We start from the raw sequence: 23,213 nt of genomic DNA, 5'->3' as shown, positions 1-23,213 counted from the left end.
CTTACTGGAACGCACTTTACAGATGGGAAACATAGACTGATTAATGGCTTAATTCAAAGCTCTGTGAAGTAAATGGATGCCTTTCTTTTGACAAAATGCTCTTTATTGGTCCTTAAGCAGCTTGCTGAAAGGCAATATCTGGAATTGTCCACTAGAAGACAGAGATGTGCCTATAGTTCTAATGTTCCAATCTGTCACAGTTTGTCATAAGATATTGCATGTTTACCATCACAGTTTTCTGTTTTGTGTGTCCATTCTTTGTGAATTCCTTGTTTCTATAAAAGGCAGCATTCAAGGCTGATTTCTCTCAATTTATGTTGCCTTTTCATCTAAAAATGTAAACAGGACCTTTAATAATAATATAATAATATAATAATATAATAATATAATAATATAATAATATAATAATATAATAAATATTTATACTCCGTTCAAGGCGGCTAACAGCAAATATAAAACATTGATTAAAATGTGACTTAAAAACAGCATAAAATGCAACATAAATGCAGTATCAATGTCAATAAAATTAAAAAATTCAGGGTCATGGGGGGGGGGGGACCCAGTCAGTAAACATCAAATGATCACCAGGGCTAACTGGCCAAGTTGGTCCTACTAAGGCCAGCAAGGAAACCAGGGAAGAGTTTAAATATGGGGTCTCGGAAGGATTTCTTCATAAAAAAGGAAAGGGAATGGAGGATCAGGCTAATTCATATTGAAGCTTTCTTAACAATTATTATCAGCTCCAAAAATGTGGCAAAAGTCTTAAATACATAAAAGGTGATATATGCAAAGAACCAATCGATTTGTGAAAAGGGTGAAAAAGCTCCCTTCGCCACACCACAGGCTGAACTTTCATTGCAGTTGCAGCCTCCACTGTTGCGCTTTGTAAGAAAAGAAAACAACAGAGGAAAGACACATGCCACTTAACATTACATATAGCTTAGCCTGATTGATAGAATTCCAACACGAATTCATAAGAAAGAATCAAAATGTAAGCTTTCCTGGTTTCCTCAAAGCTTTAACCAAGTAGAACAAGTAAAGTGATGGGACTTCCCTGCACAGACAATTCCCCATAAACGGTCTTAGAATGCACAGTTGATATATTTTATAATCAATAACTAGGCATACATGGAAGTCAAATTTATTTAAAATTGTTGAGGTGGTGGCAAGTAACTTTTAATGTTGTAATTAAATACGTACTAAAAGAGGTTTCTTTTTTCTTTCCTTTTCTCTTTCTTTCTTTCTTTTCTACTTCTATAAAGGGTCATTTTGATTATGCTTTGTGTAGAGTGGTCCATAAAGTCCAGATTCAGAGTCAGTTAAAGTATCCTAAACAGAGCAAACATGCAGGAACAACATTGCCTAAGATAATCAATCTAAATTATGTTCATATATTTTTCCATGTTTCTCCTTCACTAATTGCTTCATGTTTTGGAATTTAAATTCTTTTGTATGTTTAGTGGGTCAGTATAAAATGACATGCAACTCTTAGTATTTCAGTTTAGGCTATTACATTGGATTTTTCTTTGCGACTAGAAACCATCTGATGATACGTGCATTTTCATATTAAAGTACTGCTCTCCACTGCAATGCAAAACTTTTAAAAAGACACCTCTGAATTGTTCAGTATAAAAACTCTTGACAACCTTGTGAATTTTCATATTTGACAAATGGTTCTTATTCATGCCAGCACTTCAGACTAATGTTCTGGGACTTGTGGGTGTTAAAGAACAGAACAAATTTCCATATCAACTAATTTGATCCCACACTAGAGTTTTAAATGGGATTATTTTTGACAGTCCTTATATGGTAGATTCACCCCCCAATAAACATGACTATCAAGTACACAGTGGCAATTATAAATTTTGAATTCAATAGATATGAAAGCCTTGCTTCCAAAAATAGCAGTTTTGCATGCTTCCTCACAGAGTCTGCACTTTTAGATAATTAACTTCTGATCTGCAGCACTAGCAAGGTTTGGATAGCTATTTAGGAAACAGAATATATTCATACTACTACTACTACTTGTTACTTACTCCACATCCAGTTCACTCCCACTTCTAATTTTTGAAGCTGCATTCACATGACGTTAGTGACAATTCATAACGATCCTGTGGTTTCTTGACAAATGCTGCTGTTTGGTGCATCCCCCCCCCCCAACCAGCTTCAGACCGATGGGAAAGCAGGATGCTGAGTAAGCAGCAATGTGAACATATCCAAACAGCTGTCTTGTAGGCATAGATAAGCATGCAAGCACAGATGACAGTGTAATAAATAGGAGTTCTAGTGGGATTGCAGGGGCAGGGGAACCAAAAAGGTTGTGTGTGCCAGGGGAAGACATCCCCACCCTCTCTCTAATGTGAACATCTCAGTGTACATGCACCTTGAAACACAGTGTGGGGAAATTGCCCCTATGCTTAAAAAAATATCCTCACTAATGTGAGCATACTCTTAGATAGGAAATAAACTGCGGCAGAATCTGATTGTTTTGGGGGCTTTATGGCAATGAGTTTGTGCAAACTGTTAAATCTGCTCTGTAACCTGGGGGTATATAATGTTTTAGGGTTAGACCTTTTTGACATTTGAATTGTGTGGCTTTTAACTGTGCAAGCACTCTAGGACAGTTTAAAGGTTTTATTTCTTCACAAGGTGATCCACTGTCTGTGCAAATATTTAAGATCTATAAAATTGTTCTGTAACGTTACACTGTGCAGCAAAGACTGAAGTAAATGGGCTAACATACTTCGTAATCTCACAATATAAATTCCATGGTTAGCTAAAATTTTGAGTTAGTTGCAAAAAACAAAAAAAGCTGAAGGGTAAGAAAGAAAAGGGATGAGGTCCAAATTTTAGAGGCGAATTATAAAACTGATAATGTGAAAAATGGAGCTGGATTTGTAGCAATAATGTACTGATGCTGTGTTGTACAGAATCAAAAATATTGCAGCATTTATTTGGGATATTACAACTGCACCGAGCCTGGGTTGGTCCATACTGTTCGTTGTGCTTAAGTCCTGTTGAAATCAATGTGAATTAAGTCATTACTAAATTTTCATGGTGAGTTCATTGGGATCTAAGTCCTGAATCCAACCTATTATCTCCACCTACACATATTTTTGATGCAGGTCCAATATTGTTAGGATTGCATAATGATGATAATGAGAACTTGGGGATAGCCCCCAAAGTAGTCTGCTGTTCTGGTGTATCTTTCCATCCCTTTCCTCTGTAACTCGCTCACATAGGTATCTAGAATATGACTACAGTAGGCCATTGAATCTGCAACTGAGGCTGGTGTTGCCTCATTCCTAACAGAGAGACTTTGCCTTCCCACCAGAGTGAAGACATGATATATCTATTGAGTAGAAAGGACATTTATTAATTAAATGATCTTCAACAAGCAAGCAAACATGAATGTAGACACAGTATGATTTGAAGCCATAGGAAAGCAAAGCCGAAGAAATCCGTAAATGCTTTTACCCTCAGGTGCCTCAAAATCCTTAACATGACTTTTGCCAAGGATCAGACGTTTTGCCCAGACTCCAGTCTACATGACCGAAACATTCTGTTAGTAGTATTAGCCAAACAACCAAATGCAAATCTGTTGAATCATCGGTCAAATTGATCGTTTGAATCAGTCAAAACCAATTTCCCAGTATGAAGTATGTGAAAAAACACAACCCCCCCCCCTTTCAGCCAATAAAGAAGCTATCGGCTACTCCCATACTGGTATCAAATAGCAGGACTAGCTGGTGCCCCTGTGCTAGGAGAAGCAGAAAGTGCCGCGACTTAGGCTGCTATATACAGGCCAGCTCCTGCCTTTTGCTGATGGGCAGTGTATGGTGCCCTATGTGTCAGAATGCACAAACATACTCCTAAATTGTATGTCTCTACCCCAGATGCAAGACGCAGTGTGGCAAAACCAGCCTCGCTATAGCAGTATGAATCAGCATTTTCCCAAGGGTAAGACCATTCATAAAACCAGGCCACATCTAGCAGCAGTTCCTACTTACTTTAATGTTCAGTTTTTTCTCAGATGAACTTAAAAGAAGCATTATAATAGTCCTATTGAGAAAAAGAAGCAACATAATAGTCGTGTTAAGAAAAAGAACTTTTGTTGATAGTTTTTCTCTTTTTGAAACTCAGGGCTTTAATCCTATAATAAATAAATCCCCTCACCTAAACTTTCGGGCTTAACTGCTAGTGCTATGTTACTTCTTGGTATGAAAACATCAGTAAAGACGATAATAGTGCAGAGAGAGACACAAAATATATATCAGAAGTATCTGTAGAATCGGTAAAGGTAAAGGGACCTCTGACCATTAGGTCCAGTCGTGGACGACTCTGGGATTGCGGCGCTCATCTCGCTTTATTGGCCGAGGGAGCCGGCGTACAGGTTCTGGATCATGTAGCCAGCATGACGAAGCCGCTTCTGGCGAACCAGAGCAGTGCATGGAAACGCCGTTTACCTTCTCGCCAGAGCGGTACCTATTTATCTACTTGCACTTCGTGCTTTTGAACTGCTAGGTTGGCAGGAGCAGGGACCGAGCAACGGGCGCTCACTCCGTTGCGGGGATTCAAACCACTGACATTCTGATCAGCAAGCCCTAGGCTCTGTGGTTTAACCCACAGTGCCACCCGTGTCCCTGAATAGCAGTAGGTAAACTAGTTCTTCTGGGATTGTGTCCATTGCACAGCTAGTGCAGTAGGAGTCCTTCCTCCCTCCCCTCCCTCCCTGTACTCCCCTAAATCTGCTCCAGAGGATCCCCCAACCGTCTGGAGCAGATTTTTTAATGTGTGGGGGTTGCAGGGGAGAGGGGGGGGGGCGAAGTTCTGTTGTGCAAGCAGAAGTCTGTTGACTGAATGGAATAGCAGCAATGGATACAACCCAAAATTTGTAAATATTCTCTGTTTTAGAATAAACTATTCAGATTTCATGAGTTACTATATTGCATAGAAGTATAAATATAAACTAGTTAAAAATGTTGTAAAATCTTGCGCATACTGTAATAAGCAAACTGATAGCATGTATCAATTGGAAGTGCTATTTTTATTAGGCTTAAATTTAGTGTCAAAGGGACTTTCCTATTTAGCCTTTTCCGTGATATTTTAAGATATCTGAGCTTTTAGAGTATTCCTGCTAACATACTAATAAACTAATTTAAAGTAGACTTTTTTAAAAAAATTGTGTTTTTAAAATAGCCTTTACATCTCTATTAACATAATTTTTAAGCACAAACAGACACCCCCCCCCCTCTTTGCTTAGTCAGCTTTCATGTCCCTACTTACTGAAAACCGATTTCCTTGCCTCACAGTAATTTACTACAGGCCAAGACACTAAGAACAGGGACATTATTTTATTAATTAGATTCCTCTCTTTTTCCTTAAAGGAGGCAATATACCTGTTCTTTCAAAACAGTTGTGATTTTTATCTTGCCAACTATAAATTTTATCCTTTGTTTTGTTTTAGTTATTTAGTTTATGAAAAATCTTAATCAACTACTGTTCTTAAAAATCTTGGAATTGATTGGATTACTAAACACTTGCCAGGTAGGACAGCTCGCAGCTAAGTTTAGGTAGTTTAGGTAGAAATCTGATGGAATACAGGTATTTCTTTTCTAAAATAGTGTATTAGGAAGACGATACCTGTTGTGACTAGGGTCATAGTACATGTAATTACAAGTGATATTTGTTCTAGGTGAAGTGGCCGTCTGTCACAGCTGCTGAAGCAAGTAAAGTAGGTCTATATTATCAATTATTAATAATTTAGTGCTCATCAGAGTTTGTTTATGCATCCGGGAGTTTAATTACTGGAGAGGCATTTGTGCTTGTTTGGAACTTGTATATTGGGCTGCATAGGAAGATGTAAGCTTCAGTCAAGTGGAGAAAAGGGTGCACCGTACTTCTTAAGTACAAAGTACAAAGAAATGTGCTGTTTTAGAGAATAGGCCATATGATTGCCCTAGAGAAATTGGTATAAGCTACCTGCTAGCTTATGTCCTTACCCTTTGGACTTCTTACTGTTTTATGTTGATGCTGCTGGCAAATTCCTGGAGCTTGTGTCAACTTTTTTGGTATCTGAAGAAGTGTGCATGCACACGAAAGCTCATACCAAGAACTAACTTAGTTGGTCTTTAAGGTGCTACTGGAAGGAATTTTTTTTTGTTTTGACTATGGCAGACCAACACGGCTACCTATCTGTAACTGCAACTTTTTTGGAAACTGTTGCATAGTAATTTACTTATTAAACTTTCTTCCCCTTTCACTTTATTATTTCCATTTTCTTTATGAATTTCATGCACATCGTATATACATGATTTGGCATATGGGAAGGAGGAGAGCCTCAGAGTTCTCGTAAATAGACAGACAGTGCTGCATTTATTAACCAACATTGTGCCATTTCAGGGGCTCTCAAAGGGGGTCCTAATATATATTATTTTAAAACTGTAAAAGTCCTGCAGTATATTAAAATTCAGACTTAAATCCAGTTGTAAAACTTAGTGTTTCAGCATATCTAACCTTGTGCGGAAGATACAGCAGCAGTAAATTGATGTAGGTAGTTTTCAGGACTGTTCCAGATTAACATCTAACCCACAAGGCTGAACATCAAAACACAAATTTATTTCCAAGTGGAACAAATGAGAGTAATACTCTTCACATCTTCTCAAGAGTCTACTTATACAACACAGGCAGCTGTTGCAGGTCAGAGAAAGCAAAAATAAATAAATATTCTGTTCAGATGATGGTTTCAATGGGATTTTTACAACTGAAAGAAACTAGGTCAATACAAAGGGAATAGTCAGAAGTTCAGATTTGCATATCATTCAAAGTGTCTTTTTATTTGAATGTTTTATCAACAATGTTTTATCTCTCAACTAGCTATCAAAACCATGAGTACAATCCGGACAAAATTAAAAATTTAAGTGCTACAGAATTTCAGTGCAAGGCTTAAGCTTAATGTTCCTACCTTAACAGGCTGCTATGGGCTATTTCACATTACATTAAATTCAGTTGCTCAACCTTCAATATGATCATTTCACTTATGAATCATAGAGATAGTAGAAAGAGAAACAAGGGAGAAAATTACACAGAGGTTTATTGCACTTTCAGCCTAGGATCAGGTCAGTACTAGGACAAGTCATCTCCTAACACCTATAGCTTCCTCATATGTATGCTAATCCTTGAAAGCCACTGCAGTTTAACCCAGTTCCTTAACATGCTTGCAATACTAGCCTTTCGTGACTTCTTGAGAATTGGATCTGACCATGTTGCTTGTGTGTGTTAGGGAGGAGGGAGTACCACTGGTTGATGACATGTCATGCTCCTTCTGGGGTAGTTTGTCTACCTTTGGTCTCCACCCTGCACTCAGCTCTCACTTGTAGCTCCTAGAAGCTGTCAGCATGCGACAGCACCCACATCCCAGGAAATGGCTTTGACTGGTCAGCTAAACCAGATGAGGGTAGCCGATAGGTCTTAAATCCTCAGTGAATTAGGCACTTCCCATGCATGTGAAGACAGGCTCTGGTAGATTGAGACTAATACTGGGTCCAGTGGTCAATAAGACTGTTTCTGCACATGCTGTAGAGGGAAGTGAGGGGTAGATGGGGCTCATCAACCTGGGAAGGTAGCTCATCTAGGAGAAGGATAATGCTGAATCTAAACCTCCACTGCCTTGTGAGATATCCACTGCCTTGCAGTATATCTTCAGGAGAAGAAAAGGCTAAGGAGTAAACCCTACACAAACCTGCAGTGAAGTCCCTAAAATGGTTGGATGGTGCCTTGTATGCCTCCTCCTGGCAACTCCTGCAGCCAAGTTGGTGCCAAACATATTGTTCTGCTTTCCTTCGGACCATATGCACGAGGCTGAAATGAGTCTTGTCATCTGGGTCTTGTCCAGGACCTCCATACACAAGCTTGTGCCCCAGGGAGGTCCCTTTGCTGCTACTAACACAGTAGTTTGACTTCGCCCACAGAGGCGCCCTTCATTGTCTTTTGAGATGCCAACGAAACAGAGCAGAACACAGAATTCTGAAAATTAAGTTTGGCAGCTCTAATGTGTGGGAACAGACAGATGAAATGTGGAAATATCTGTGGTTTGGGAAATGTTTATCTTTACATTTTTCTTTAATGCATGACTTGACGGGTTCCTTTTGTTTCATTTGGAACAGTGCAAGGTAAAGGTTATTGTTGGGGAGGGGACAGCAAAACTGAGAGTCAGACCTGTTGGGAATGCTTCCTTGCTTTCTGTTTGCTATGTTTTAAGATAGGCCAAGGACTTCCTAAAAAAGAGAGGGTTTGTTTTACTGCTTAAATAAACAGTCCTTCAAATGAACATACAATCCGAAGCATGCTTACTCAGAAGTACGTACTAATACTTGGGAGGGTTTACTTCAACTCCCATATTCCCTAACTATTGGCCCTGCTGGCTGGGGCTAGAGGGGCACAGATTTTCCTTCTCTGACTTACATGTACTTGTGTATAGAATTGCAGCATTGCCATACTTGCACAGGTAAAAGAAAACAAGGGAAAAGAGAACTGAAAGAGGCAAGAAAGAAATTTCTATTTTTTTCAATCATAGAAACCTTCATTGTTTAGTTCCAACGTGAATGTAACTCTCTACTGTGAATTATCTGTCATTTAATATCTGCTTTATAAATCTGGATGGAATAGAGTTAACTTGTTTTACTTCTGCTAGGAAGGATTGAAAATCTTTTTAATTGGATTTCTTACATGCTTTAAGTAATGACATCCATGCTTTTATCCACAAAATAAGGGACTGTATTTTATGGCCTCATTCTCTCACTTTGATCAGAACACAGTCCCAAACTAATTAAGCACAGATAATAAAATACTCCCAGAATGTGCACCCTGGCTCAGTGCCACTAAAAGAATTTGCACTCATTTCTGTGGTTCAGTTTTCCAGGGCACTGTCTGATGTTAGTGCATTGGTATGTTTGTTTTTGTCTACAGGTTCACAACTTATTTCTACTCGATATTAGGAGCAAAAAATGATGGAATCTCTGGGTAAGAACAAGATGGTTTTCAACTATTTACATATATTGGTTTTGCAAGCAACATTGATATGTTTCTGTAGCACTTACCTAATTGTTAAGTAATATGGTGATAAGGATAACATTAGCACACCTTTTAGATTATTCATATTGTGTCTCATTCCAGGCAATTCCCCTACTTGTTCTAAATTCTTCAAACTGAAATAATATCTGATGCAACTCTGTTTCTTTTATCTGTGCAGCTATGCATTTGAACAAATATGTTCCTCACTCTCTGTGTTCAGATTATGTATAGTGAAGATGATGATACCAATATAGTTCTCTTTTTGTATCATGATTCACATGACTACTGAAGTCTTGAACTGGTATTTGTTCCCTAAAACTAGTTGTGGCAGCAGAGCATATGCATTTTAATCCTTTGATTTCACGTGCTTCTGGATTTGAGGGCTGCTTAACCCAATAAGGATTAAGAGCACGCACAACCATGTGTAAATGGGAAATGGTCCCTGTTTGTCACTTCATGATTGTCTACAGGAACTACACTGTGGCTCTGTTAAGAGCTGCTTCTAATTTGAGGGACAATGTTGAGTCTGTGCATATGACAGTTACTGTGCCTAACAGTCAGCATGCATCATCGTACATTCACCATTTTCTAGTGCAGTGTTCATTTTTGCATTGTTCCCATGCGTGAGCAAGACTCAGAGCACAGTCCCTCATATGAAGACTCTTATTGGCTTCAATAGTAGTAGTAGTTGTTTACCAAGCTCCTATGCATATCAAGGGACGAAAGCATAATATCTGTGGCAGAGGGCCACGTTCCAAGAAAGCAGGCAAAGTTGCTATCACAGGGGGTGCTTCTATACTATGTGTTCACTTTGGAATTGTCATGCTTTGTTATTCATTCTTTTAAAAGAGTGTCTCCATGACATCATCACCAAACTGTTATTTACTGTTTCCACTGTGATTCTTCTATTTTGTTTAAGATCACAGCAAATCCAGCCGCATGCTACTATTCAGTTCTTTCCCCCCAACTCCAAGGTGCATTTTGCCTTAGTACCCCTTTTCTGTTGTCTTAAGAAGCATCGTTTTGACTTGTGCACTCATATATGGATGGGTGAACTATACGTCTACTTAAGCACATCTTCACATTATTGTTCCCATGGATGCCATTTTATTAGCATGTTTTAAAATCAATCTAAATTTGTAGTAAATTTTAATTTCTACTAAACTCCCTTTAAAAGAACAACAAACAGTATTTTTACTTTTTGTAAGAAAAATGATTAAAACCCGCTTCACGTGATGCCTTTCTGGCCAGCACTGTTATAGTGACCTATACTATTTATTTTGTGGGGGGGGGGGTAGGGAAGCAATCTTCAAATTACAGTAATAGTAAAATAACTGTTGTGTACCTTTTTTTAAAAAAAGAAGGTAACTCTGCAATTGCACCTTAGTAAAACTGTATTTTAGTGCAAATTATAGAACTTATAAACTGATTTTAAAAATGGCGTCCTCAGAATTATTAAAATTGTCTTTCACACTAACCTTTACTTAAACTTGTCCATGTGATGATCAGGTAGCAGCCGTCCCTCTACTTGTTGTGTTGAAAAAGAAAATCATAGGATGTCTGAAATTTGATATGTTTGACATAGGATTGCTGAACACATACAGGATGTATTATTCATCCTTGCAGCAGTTTCATAGTTTCCTGAAGCCATATTTTGGCATAAGCAGCATAGATGGTTCTAGTGCCATCATTTTGTAAATTCCAAGGCCATCATATTAAGCAGTTCTTTAACCAAATTTGGCTTCTCAGATTTTTTTGTTGTTTAGTTATTTATATAAGGTATTTATATACTCCTTTTTAGGCAAATAGGGACGCGGGTGGCGCTGTGGGTAAAACCTCAGCGCCTAGGACTTGCCGGTCGCATGGTCGGCGGTTTGAATCCCCGCGGCGGGGTGTGCTCCCGTTGCTCGGTCCCAGCGCCTGCCAACCTAGCAGTTCAAAAGCACCCCCGGGTGCAAGTAGATAAATAGGGACCGCTTACTAGCGGGAAGGTAAACAGCGTTTCCGTGTGCTGCTCTGGCTCGCCAGAGCAGCTTCGTCACGCTGGCCACGTGACCCGGAAGTGTCTGCGGACAGCGCTGGCTCCTGGCCTATAGAGTGAGATGAGCGCACAACCCTAGAGTCTGTCAAGACTGGCCCGTATGGGCAGGGGTACCTTTACCTTTACCTTTACCTTTAGGCAAATCCACAAAATGGTTTACTTCTTTTAAAATAAAAACAACCCACAACCAGCAAGTACATAATAAAACAGCCAAGACAACTTAAAAAGAAAAAGAACCTTTTTTGAAAGCCAAATCTTACCTCCCCCTAAGGTCAAGATGATCCTTGAATGGCCCTGTGGTGGCAGTTACAGGGGGACAGCTCAGCTAAATTACCAGAATCTAGAATCTTTTTTCTTCCCCAAGGGATAGATGTTTATTGAGTAACCCTGTGATGGCCAATGGAGAAGGATATAGAGATAAAACAAATTCAGCAGTCCTATTCTGTGCAGCAGTTCTGATCACACTCTTTGCTGCAGATGTCTTTTCTTATTTGAAAGGAATACAGGCAGCAAGCATGAGCAGTTCAAACAAAGCATATATTGTAGATTGAGCTAGCTCTGAAATTCATGCTTTTAAAACTGTTCATGCTTGCTGTATAGTCACTAAGATTTTCAGATATCTTGCTAAGATGGATAAATGAGTGAAGTTGCTGTTATTCCCAGATTGCAGCTCATAAAATTTGTATGAGGGAGATCGTAACTCTGTCGCTTATAAAAACTGCACACCCAGCAAAAGCATCGTCAAGATCTGTTTGTATCGGTACAGATGGAAAAAACTTGCAAGTGTCTCCAGTTATGCGATACCCATGGTTTAAGTTGCCTCACAGTAATTTTCAGGATGCATTCTAAAATAGCCAGGGAATTCAAAGTGTTTGATTAACATAAACTTTGAAGGCTTGCTTTTCTATTTTCTCTAGGTATAAAACTGCATCTTATCCTATGCCTAATTCCTTAGAAATAAATCCAGCGGTTTAGTTGGGTTTACTTTCATACAACAGCATTAAGGGTTGCAGTATTAATTTGCCTGCCACCATTGCACTATATTGCACTTGACTTCACAAGTAACTAGAGGTGTGGCTATTTGCAGTTGTTTTAGCAGTGACCCATCATGCTAAAGGAACAGCCAATACGACATTTGCTTTATCACAGCCTGAGAAAATCAGCAAGAGCAAGTGAATTATGGATAGTGGTGTTGTACAGCCAAAATATAGTCCATTTCAACATCCTTTTATAGCAAAGTATGTATAATACCTTTCTTGTGGCAGCACTTACCCTTTTGGAACTTCAGACAAATGCCTTATCTATTGCCTTTTTGGTCCTTTTGGTCTATTGGTCCTTTTTCGTACCTTCATTTTTCAGCAAGCCTTGTCCTTGTCTATATCTGTATTGGATCAGAAGTTGTTTTTATTGTTTAATCACCCTGGGATCTTTCATGGGAAGCAATTCATAAATGTAATGAAATAATGAAATAAAAATAAAACAAATAAATGAACAGACTTTGTTGGATTCCACCCCTACATCTCTGTCAAATATGGGTAACATTCTAGTGATGGTAATCTGTCTTCCAGTTCAGTGACAGGCCAGGTGCTAGCCATGGTTTGTACTGCTCAAATTTCCATCTTCAGTTTGGAATAAAGCCTATAAATGTGCTGGCATACAGACCCCATGATGTTTACAGAGGAGATGATAAAGTGGAACAATGATTAAATGCAAGAGTTGATCAGCAAGATGATGAGTTTGTGTGTGTGTGTCAGTGTCAGTGTCTGAGAGAGAGAGAGATTGTGGTGTTACTCTCCCATTTTCCCAAGTGTCTGGTAGAATATAGTACTGTTATTTTAAAATTTTATTTAGCACTTTAGATTAACTTTTAGGAACAGAAGGCAGTGAACAAAGCCCTCGAACAAGAACCGTATGTCAACAAATTAAGCGTGATGTTCTCAAGCTGCTATTCGTAAGAAACTCAGTGTTAATGTGCTTAAATTTTAAATCAGAATCAGTTTTTTTGTTTGATTAAACATGAACTATCATTTGAGAGAACCTTGCTAAGAGACAAATTCATAACTATTTCAATGTATCTTAAACATACTTTTATAATTTTGAAGAAGCTGGCCCAATACATTTTGCTGCTTCAGGCAAAGAACAGGGCCACCCCTCCCAGTTCCACCTAGAGCAGTTGACCAAATTGGCAGTTAAATCTTATTTCAACACTGGCAATGGGACAGCATCCCCAACTGTACCTGAGAGCAGCTTCTTCAGGGGCAGCAGGTGTCATGTGAGAAAAACAATGCAAATGCATATGTGATGCCCACTGGAATGTAAGTCCTTTGCATGCTGGCTACCTCTCGGCTTCCTCGCTTGGTTGTAGGCCTTAATGGTGTTGTAGGTGGCACATTGATAGAAGGCAACAACAAGATGAGGCTGCCAGCCAGTGTTGTTTCATTGCAGTGCTGACTTTGAACAATGGAAATGGTTACGGGGGGGGAGGACAACTTGGGATGAATTGCTCCCCAACCTCAGCATCCAGTGCCCGAATAGCTATCTGCTAATCTTCCTAATGGTAGGGCGGGTCCTGTGAAGAGGTGAATGTAGGATGTATGAAAATAATACATGCTTACATGTGCTGAGAACTTCAGTACTGTATACAGATGTGTATGTTTCAGGCAAGGGAAGCTTTGAAAAAGTAAGAATCCTTGGAAGATAGAAGGGTTAGCCTTATAACGCTTGCCAAAATATTGCTTGATTGGATACATTGCACATTGTTTGCATAGTAATGGGAGACAGAGCAACTAAATTATTAGGGGAATCTTTAACTTTTAAAGTTAATAAAATATTATATGCATCAGGGTGGGTAGGAAAGAAGATGTTATTTCTAATTACATCACTAAGAGTATCCAGTAGGTGACTGTGGCACATTCCATCTGCTATTGTCACCTTCTCTGAGATACAAGCCATTAAGTCAACATGTCTTAAGTCTACAATATTTCCAAAATCAGCTGAAATTCAAGAGAAGATACATTGGCAGCATGCAACTTAAACTTCTGCACAAATGGATGTGTATATTTGTATACCCAAGAGGCAAATCTCAACTAAGGGCAAGAAAACCTTAACGTTACTTCCTTTGAAACAGAGTTCTTCCTTCGGGACTTTCTTGAACAACCAATTTCACACTGTTTCAAATGTTACCATGTTCAATTGTGATGCTCCTGTAATTGGTGCTCTGTAATTGCTGTTCTTCCCACCTTTCAAGTCCCAAGTAATATGTTTAATGTCAATGCCGTCAGCTTTTCAGCAGAAATTGAAATTTGGTGCCAGATTGAAAACTCCAGAACAGTGTAAATTTGTGGTGATCATATTCAACAGGATTAAATGTTTGAGAAGCCTGTTTTTAGGACTTGATGAATTTATTTGCCTAGCTAAAATAACATGGCCAGATATTTATGGTATAAGAAGCTAGAACTGGTAGAGTTACCTCTTGGGGTTGGGGAAGTTATGCTTTGTTGTTTGTTTTGTTGAAGCCAAGTATATTAATGGGAAGAATATGTTCAAAGCAATGTTCATACATAGGATTTTTTTCCAGGTTGCCTTTTCTAAAGAGTCAGTCAGTTAAAAATAAGTAAATCACTATGTTTTTATAAAGAGCATAATAATTGCTATTTTTTCCACAGGGTTACTTGTTTGTCCATGGCTCTTACTAAGCCTCTGGGAGTGTAGTTAAAAGGGCAAGGTTCTCATTTGCATTTGTACCTCTGCCTTCACTTAGAATATATAGCATTCATCATATGTACATCTTTTCACAGCCTTGAGGCATTGGCAGAACTGCCTATTTTAAGGTTAATGTTTGTTGAGAGGCCAAGGGGCTACATTCTTAGTACAAAAGCTTCATGCCAGTTTCTATTTTTGGTGATCCAGGATCTCAGTTATTTGTGTCATTTTGTTGTAATATCAGCATAAATGTATATTAGTAGCCTATCCTTTTATTTGAAGTTCACATCTGAATGATTAGTGCCTTTATGCTTAGATATTCAGTCAATATTTGTATTTATACAGTTAGTAATGATATATTGCTAAAGGCTAGCTGTTCATTTTTTACTTTCTTGTTTTCCCCACCCATCCATCTATTATAATAGACCCTGTGGAACTTACAGTGTAGTTGAATCTATCTTTTTACTGTTGTCCTTTTCTGTTTCGGAGCCAAGATTGATTTGAAATTATCATAATTAGTGAAGTAATCATTTTTAAAGTCTTGAAAGATCTGAATAAATGGTTTCTTAATACATATTCCTCCTGCCAGTTGGCTATTTCTTATTGATTACTTTCATTTTCTGGCAGTCAGATATTTGTGAATGTGTAAGAACATTATAGTAAACATGAAATAGTGGCAGTTTTGTTTTTTTATATATATATCTATAATTTGTGTACTGACTTTTTATATTGAGGTGGTTCACAACAAAATGCAGTTACAATAAGAAGATAATATATCAAATAAAACAATCCATTTTGGTTAAAAAGCAGCAATAAGATAGAAATGCTTAAAGGCTATAGCTTTAAGAATGCCTGCAGAAACTTAACTCATTTTGAAACCCTTTTTTAAAAAGTAGGAGCAACTCTTTGGGGAGGCCAGTCCACATAGTAGGCGCCAGCCAAATTTATATTGCTGGATTAGAACAATGTGTCATCAATTAAAGAGATTAAGCCAACACTCACATAGGGTGGGTAGAGCAGCAAGGCAATTGTGTGTTGTGAGGTATAAGGCTTTAGAGACATTTAAAGCGAAACAAACACAAATTTTACTTAAGGTCAACAGTTTTGAAAAGATGTTCCAGAAAAAACTCCTTATTTTAAAAAGTTATCCATAAGAACAAAAAATAACACTGCTACTAAAATCAATATTGGCTCAAATCAACCCTAAACCTAACTAAGCCAATACATGCTAACTTGTCTCCCTCAATTTAGCATCTCAGTCCTTTTGCAGCCTCTCCCTAGCTTCTTTCTTCTGTAGTACTACATTTGTGCTCTAGGAACGTAAGAGTCATAGAATCATAAGAGTTGGAAAGGACCCTGAGGATCATCTAGTCCAACTCCCTGCAGTGCAGGAATATGCAGTTGTCCCATATGGGGATCAAACCTGCAACCTTGGCGTTATCAGCGCCATGCTCTAACCAACTGAGCTGTTTGACTTGTCCTCCTGCATCAGACCAAAGGCTCATCTAACCTAGGGTCCTTTCTCACACTGTCCCACCAGAAACTTATGGGAAGTCGGCAAGCAGGATATGAGCATAGCAGTACCCTTTCCACTTGTTTCTCTCCAACAACTAGTACTGAGAGGCAGGGGATCAGGTGGCGCTGTGCCTCATGGGCTTGCTGATCAGAAGGTCAGTGGTTTGAATTTGCACAACAGGGTGAGCTCCCATTGCTCTGCCCCAGCTCCTGCCAACTTAGCAGTTTGAAAGCATACCAGTGCAAGTAGATAAATAGGTACCGCTGCAGCTGGAAGGTAAACAGTGCTTCTTTGCACTCTGGCACTCGTCACGGTGTCCTGTTGTGCCGGAAGTGGTTTAGTCATTCTGGCAACATGACCTGGAAAGTTGTCTGTGGACAAACGCCGGCTCCCTTGGCCTAAAATGCTAGATGAGTGCAGCACCTCATAGTCGTCTTTGACTGGACTTAACCGTCCAGGGGTCCTTTACCTTTACCTTTTTACTGAGAGGCATTTCTGCCTCAGATGATATAGGTAGTACACAGCCATCATAACCATTTTATATAGTAGCCATTGATGGCTCATTCTTTCATTAATTTGTCCTTTTAAAGGCAACCAGGTTTCCTAATGAGCCCTAAGATAGAATTGGACTTTTTCAGATGTGCCACACACTGCATTGATATTTTCATCCAGCTATCCACTGCAACTCCAAGGTCTGTTTCTTAGTCAGACACTGCCCACATAGACTCCATAAGTTAGCACTCCCCCATCCCTAGTGAATCACTTTACGCTAGGATAAAGGTGACAAGACGCCTTGTTGAAGAGTTGTAACGTAATATTGTTAACTTTCCATTGTATAGATACCTTCATATAACATTTTCTATATTTTTATTTTTATTTTATATTGTGCATGTGAGTAAAAGACCCTGACCCTAAAAGGTATGGCGTACTCAAATGTGAGTGTATTATAGAAATCTATGAAATTAAAATATATACAGTATCCTCTCTTTTTTTCTTTATCTTTAATGTGTTAATTCTTCCTTTTGTAGTATGTAGCATATCTAAGGGATATGCAAGACAGCCTTTGTGTCAGATACCCTGCTATTATATCTTGCTTTTTCTTCATATAGCCTAGTCATCCGTAGTATATAGAAAACATTTAGTTGAATATCTAACTGCCAACTTTTTTAAGTTAGTCACTTCTGTTGAGCAGGTAATCTGTTCACTGTAGCTGTTTATTTTTACACCCGGGGCAAACACTGGGTGCAGACTATTTTTTACTCCCTACTTGTCTAATCTGGTTATTTTAAGGTAACAGCCTATTTCTTTCTTTCTTCACTCAACCATCTCAAATTAAAATTATGATGGCCAAAATAAGGATGTGGAATGTTAAAACATTCTCATAACAGAGGCTTGTTCTGATTGTCACCCTGTAGTGTTAGATTATACAAGTAGATTCCCATGTCATAGTTGTAGTAAACACACAGACAGAAAAAATGTCCTGTGTTTTTCTACAAACAAAGCATAATACTGCATGTTGCAGAGGCTTGATCCTTGAATTATGAAATCCAACCAGTCCTTTAAGTGGATAATATTGTAAGTGGAAGATTTGCCCTGAGGCTGATCGCTAAACATTCAAAGTTCTTTTTGTGCCAAATACAGCAGCATGGAAACTAAAGCAGTCCTCCTGCTACCTAAATCCTAGGGCTTGTGCCAGAGCAACATTTAATGTATAATATGCATTGAAGCTCTAGGATAAAAATGTGTCTTTTATAGTTAACGTATAATGGAAATTTTTAGAATGTAAAAGTGCTCATGACGGAATAGCTATTTCCTTTTTCCAATGTGATATTGTGAAATCGTTACTGTTAACTGGGTTGTCATCATAGCCAATGGACCTGCTTCATAGCTTTATTAAATAAGAAAAAGCTGTTTCTGTCTCATTTTATTGCATTAAAAGAACTAAACATATGTGGCTGTTTGCTAATATATGCTGATGAGCTCAAGTGTTGCTGCTTTAATATGCTGGATGCAGGTGTTGGTTCTTGAACAGTGCATCCACACTAGATTGTGAACTTTATGTGTATGCCAGGGTTGATTATGCCTGAGACACACAGAATGGAAACTTTTCTTTGCAAAAGGAGAATGCAAGGATACCAGGATAAACAACTAGACCAAAAATGAAAGTTCAAAGCTTTATCTCCTAATCAAGTATTAAACAGCTTAGGACTTTCTCTTCCTTGTGAAGAGAAGTCTTGGAAACAGAGATTTGAGTGAAATAATTATCCTACTAGCACAGTAACCCTAATCCGCCTGCACACACCAAGGAAGGAATACTCACACATGCAAAGGACCTGGGCTAGGGATCCTTATAACAAGCAAGAATAGGAAAAAAGGTGATGCCTGAGAGAAGGAGGTGCCTCTTTGGATTTGTGCTGTTTAAATCTTTTCTGAATTGTAATCTTTTCTTCTAATTGTAATCCTTTCCCCATTTGGTCTTCTGAGTTCTTCTAGGGCTTCTCTGCAGTTGACTTCTCCTTTGCTTCTCCACCAAACTGCCTTTTCCCTCTTGGCACTGAGACAGTACACATGGGGTGTTGAAGCAGTCATATTCCACAGGAGCTAGAATGACATTGAATTGCGATAGTAGCATATCTAAAATCCAAGTCTCAATAGTGTCCTCTTCACATGCATGGGAAAATTTCCTGTTTGCATAGGCCCAAAATTGAAGCTAGCAAAAGTCCAAATTGCCTACATAAAAAATCCAACTTCACACCCATCATAGTAGCAGATGCCCAGATGGTCAACTTGATAACCTAGGCCAAACCTGCAGATTGAATACTATTCATTATACCTCAGAAGACAGCTGAAACATTTCCTTGCTGATATGCCCTATCTGGAGAAAGCGGCCCATGCCTCAGTTACATATGTCCTGCTATATGTATATGTCCCAGCAAGTTCACACTCTTGTCTCAACAACATCTACACTGGCTTGGTCATGTCCACAGAATGGAAGATGGCAGAATCTCCAAGGACATGCTCTATGGGGAGCTGGCTTCTGGCACCACGCCAATTGGCAGACAAACTCTGAGTTACAAAGATGTCTGCAAATGTTACATGAAGGCTGGCAACATCAACCCTGGGCATAGGCAGGATTTTTGTTAGGGCAGGGGCAGAACCTCAGATTTGTATTCATTTAGGGAGGAGCAGCTGTCCCTTCCTGTCCTCTCTTGGCTATGCCCACGGCTACAACCATCTAACAGCTTGACCTCACCCCCAAAAGCGCACTCCTCCATTGTCTGCCAAGTCAGATGCCAACAGACAATGGTTACATCTAGAATATTGTGACATGCCCTACACGAGCTGCCTTGGAAAATAGGTTGGAACCTACAACTCGTACATGATACATGATTCTTGCTGCTGTTAAGCATTTGGAACACAGGCAAGTTGTCTGCCTTGTTGTTTCTGAGCCGAATATAAAGTATGGTATTGACCTTTTAAAGCCCTAAGGAGTTTGGGACCAGGCCATCTGAAGGATTGGTTATGAACCTGCCTAGCCTTTAGGATTGGTGTCAGAGTCCCTGCTCATAGACCTGCCATCGATAGATTGGCAGGCACTTAAAGATGGGGACATGGTCCATGTTTTATTATGTTTTAAATGGGCTTTGTAAAGAGCTGTGCTGGGATTCTATTACTTTATATCACTTATTGTTTTAATTACATTTGTTATTTATTTAAAGTGTTGTACTGGATTTTATTTTTAACAGCTGCTGTTTGCTTTTGTAATTACTGCTTGATAAGGGCATGAATATCAACAAATGGAACCTAGTTAGTGTTCCCATGCCCTGATGATGGTTGCCTTGGAGTAATGCAGAGGTGGGCTTTTTCACTCATAGCACCAGTATTTGGGAACTCTAGAATACAAGAGGCCTCATCAGTATTGGCTGTCTGCTGGCTTTTGAAGACACTCCTATTTACAATAGTAGTTACTGCCTAAGCTCTGTAGTCCTGAACAATTTCTTAAAACGGTGGTGGCTCATGTATCAAACTCTCTGCTTTATCTTTCCAGCATGATAGTCAGTGAGTCATGCCAGATTCTTCTGTTTCCTGTATCTTGGGGTATATTTTGTGTGCCCCTTAAATCATCTGACTTCCTACCTCCCATCCTTTTCATTGACTGAATTTCAGCTAATGACCATAGATTTGGAAACTGCTTCTGTAAAAATAATCTCTGTTACTAAGCCTGGTACACCTGTTGACTAGTTGCAAGTATTGTACCATTTTGGCACATGTGAATATCAGAGCTGAATTGGAAAGTTTAGATTTGTACTATTTTCCACTTTGCTGTCAGCCTGCTAAGATAGCTTGCTGCCTTTGGGTACAGTGGAGGATGCTGTTCCATTAACAGTGTTGAAGTAAGGTTCAACTGGTATTCCATTTGTCTTACAGAATGTGGGGAGTGTATCTTGCCATTTACCTGAGACAGAAAATGCCTTGGCCTGGCTCCAGAACATAGACTACTCATTGAATAAATTGTTCCAAGGCTACTTTTTCTTGTAATATGCTGATTTATCAAAGCAAAGGAACAGAATATGTTTAGTTTTTTATGGCAAACAAGTAAGAGCTTTCTCTTTAAAACTGCTTAATTTTGTTTGCTGCTGAACATGTTACTTGCTTCATTATATACTGACCTTGGTCTAGGCCACTGTATTTATGAATAAAATTAACACAGAACTTGAGAGCGCTTGTCAGTACTACAGTGCAGATTAGCATTAAAAGCAGATTTTGAAAAAAGAGATAGCTCAGCAGGTTTCAGGATTAAACCACTGTAGCAATCAGGAACTAATTGGAAATTGGGATAGGAAAAGACTAATGTTAAAAAGGAGATCTTTAACACCTCTGAGTCAGCACTTATAGTTAATCAGGCTCATCTCCTGGCAGAATACCTTGACAAGTTACTGGCTCAGCTCCTCTTTTCTGACAGACTTTGAAGGTCTGCTAGCCACACAACTGAAGATTTGTAAATGGATAGATTCAGATTTTGAAGTAACCAGATTTTCCAAGGCATTTCATCCCTTTTAATTAACATTGATTCTGGGAGTTGCGGAACAATGTGAAAGCAAGATATATCTTTGTCCAACTTTACTTTCATTGGCTGCTCCCAAACTTTGAAACCCCCTTCCTAGAGAGATTAGTCTGGCTTCCCTCCTTGTTGTCCTTCCTTCAGCGGGTGAAGACTTCTTGTTCCAACAGATGTGTGCGAATTGACTCTTTTTAAGGAATGGGCTGGTGTTATGTTTTTATTGTAGTGTTCTGTGTGTTTTAATAGATTATGTTTAATAATTTTTTAATGATTGATTTCCCCCATGATTATAGCTGCTTCTATTTTAACTGTAAGCTGCCTTACAGTGAATAGTGGAATGTTTTATAGTTCTTCATTTTGCATGTAATGATATTGCAGAATAAATAAGAGCTCGTCAGACAAGGTTACTTTGATTTAAAATGCACGTGAAGAGGTTTTTTTTACGTATATTGTGTGATATCTGATTGTTAATGAGCAGTGTGCAATTACAAGATAATTTTTGTTCAAATTTTAATTAAAGGAAAGCAATAAAGAAACTGATAATCACCTGGTTTTAGTGGAACCAATATATGACTGTGTAAACCAGCATGTTTACTAAGCATGTATGACCCATTTGGGGCCATAGAATTTATGTAAATATTCTAAAATTGATATTTTATTGCACATAAGTGTTGCATGGTGGTATGAGTTGCTAGGAGTTCAAGAATTGGAAATGGACTTTGTTATAAGGTGGGCCCAAATGGATGTTGGCACTAAATCACTGGGCCAAGTAATCCTTTTCTTGTCAGAAGATTATTTTGGTGGCAATTCCAGTAATGAGATTTCCATTAAGGTATGTTGTGTAGAAATGGTTCAAGCAGAGAAGTGACACAGAAATATTATCAGGAATGTAAATTCTTTGAAAGCTTGACTTTCTCAGGAATGTGAAGGTCCTATGCCTTTACCACAATATATGTTTTCCCTCTGCGATGGGAATTAATTAAACGTGTGTGTGTGTGTGTGTGTGTGTAAATCAGTTATCCAACACTTCATTCATTCTGCTGGTTAAATGCAAGCTTAAACAAAGTGTTACTGGAAGCTTTTATGTTTGAACTTTAGCAGACCTATAGGATAAGGCTGTTCAGTCATAGTACTCTGCTGGTACAGTGAAGTAAATAGAATCAATTAATGAGACAGATTACACATCCTACTATACGAGTTCGCTCATGGCCATGCAAACAAAATTTCAGCAGTTTTCTGTTTCTAAAGTTCCATTGTCAAACAGTTTCCTATTCACGGGTTGAATTGAAGGAATAATAAAATTATCTTACAGGATGACTTATAATCAAGGGCACTAAGAGGAATGGAATGGTAGGTTCCTCTTTTCTTTACATTTTGGGTAATGGTCAAAGTAAGTACAAATATTCAGGCAATGTAGGAAATCTGGTACAACAAATCATTCTGATTGTAGACTGATCTAAGTCCCTTGTGCAAAGAATCTGGCCTGAGAGCATTAAACACAATTAACTGAAATAAGCCCCTTTTCTGTATTGAGCATGACAAGATCAATGTAACCTTACTGGTTCTCATTAACCTGAATTAAATTATATCTAGAGCAAGTGTTTGACCTGTCCTGGATAAATTCAAATTAATCAAAAACACTGATTTAGGATAATAGTGTTTTTAAGACTTTCATAGAGCCTCATCTTCTCAGCTTGGTAGTGTAGCTTTCCTTATGTCTTACATAAAGCAGGATGAGTAGATGGAAAGATGAATCAAACTGTCTCCCTCTTTCAGTGGCTGCCCCAGTTATATAAAAGCTTAGACGTCTACTCATCTCC

The 23,213-nt window shown here is 38.6% G+C and overlaps 1 protein-coding gene across 14 annotated transcripts in view; it reads left to right on the top strand.

Annotated features, from left to right (window-relative positions):
* LRRC7 (leucine rich repeat containing 7) overlaps positions 1-23,213 on the top strand; it is a 169,136-nt gene that overhangs the window by 9,990 nt on the left and 135,933 nt on the right. For 12 of the 14 annotated variants that reach the window (XR_003707175.2, XM_028733111.2, XM_028733101.2 and 9 more), the window contains exon 2: positions 8,968-9,021. The exons of 1 other annotated variant lie outside the window; for it this stretch is intronic. Coding sequence is in view for 11 of the 13 variants with exons in the window: in XM_028733111.2 (XP_028588944.2) it covers positions 9,006-9,021 (16 nt within the window). In the remaining 2 variants the exon portion in view is untranslated. Of the gene's footprint in view, positions 1-5,708; positions 5,735-8,967; positions 9,022-23,213 lie in introns of those variants that run through there. One more of the 14 variants, XM_077928596.1, reaches the window with a different exon arrangement.

This window comes from Podarcis muralis, chromosome 5, assembly GCF_964188315.1.
Source record: "Podarcis muralis chromosome 5, rPodMur119.hap1.1, whole genome shotgun sequence".
Taxonomy (NCBI): Eukaryota; Metazoa; Chordata; class Lepidosauria; order Squamata; family Lacertidae; genus Podarcis; species Podarcis muralis.
The sequence above is the reverse complement of the archived record's forward strand: the minus strand, read 5'-3'. Positions and strand labels throughout refer to the sequence as shown.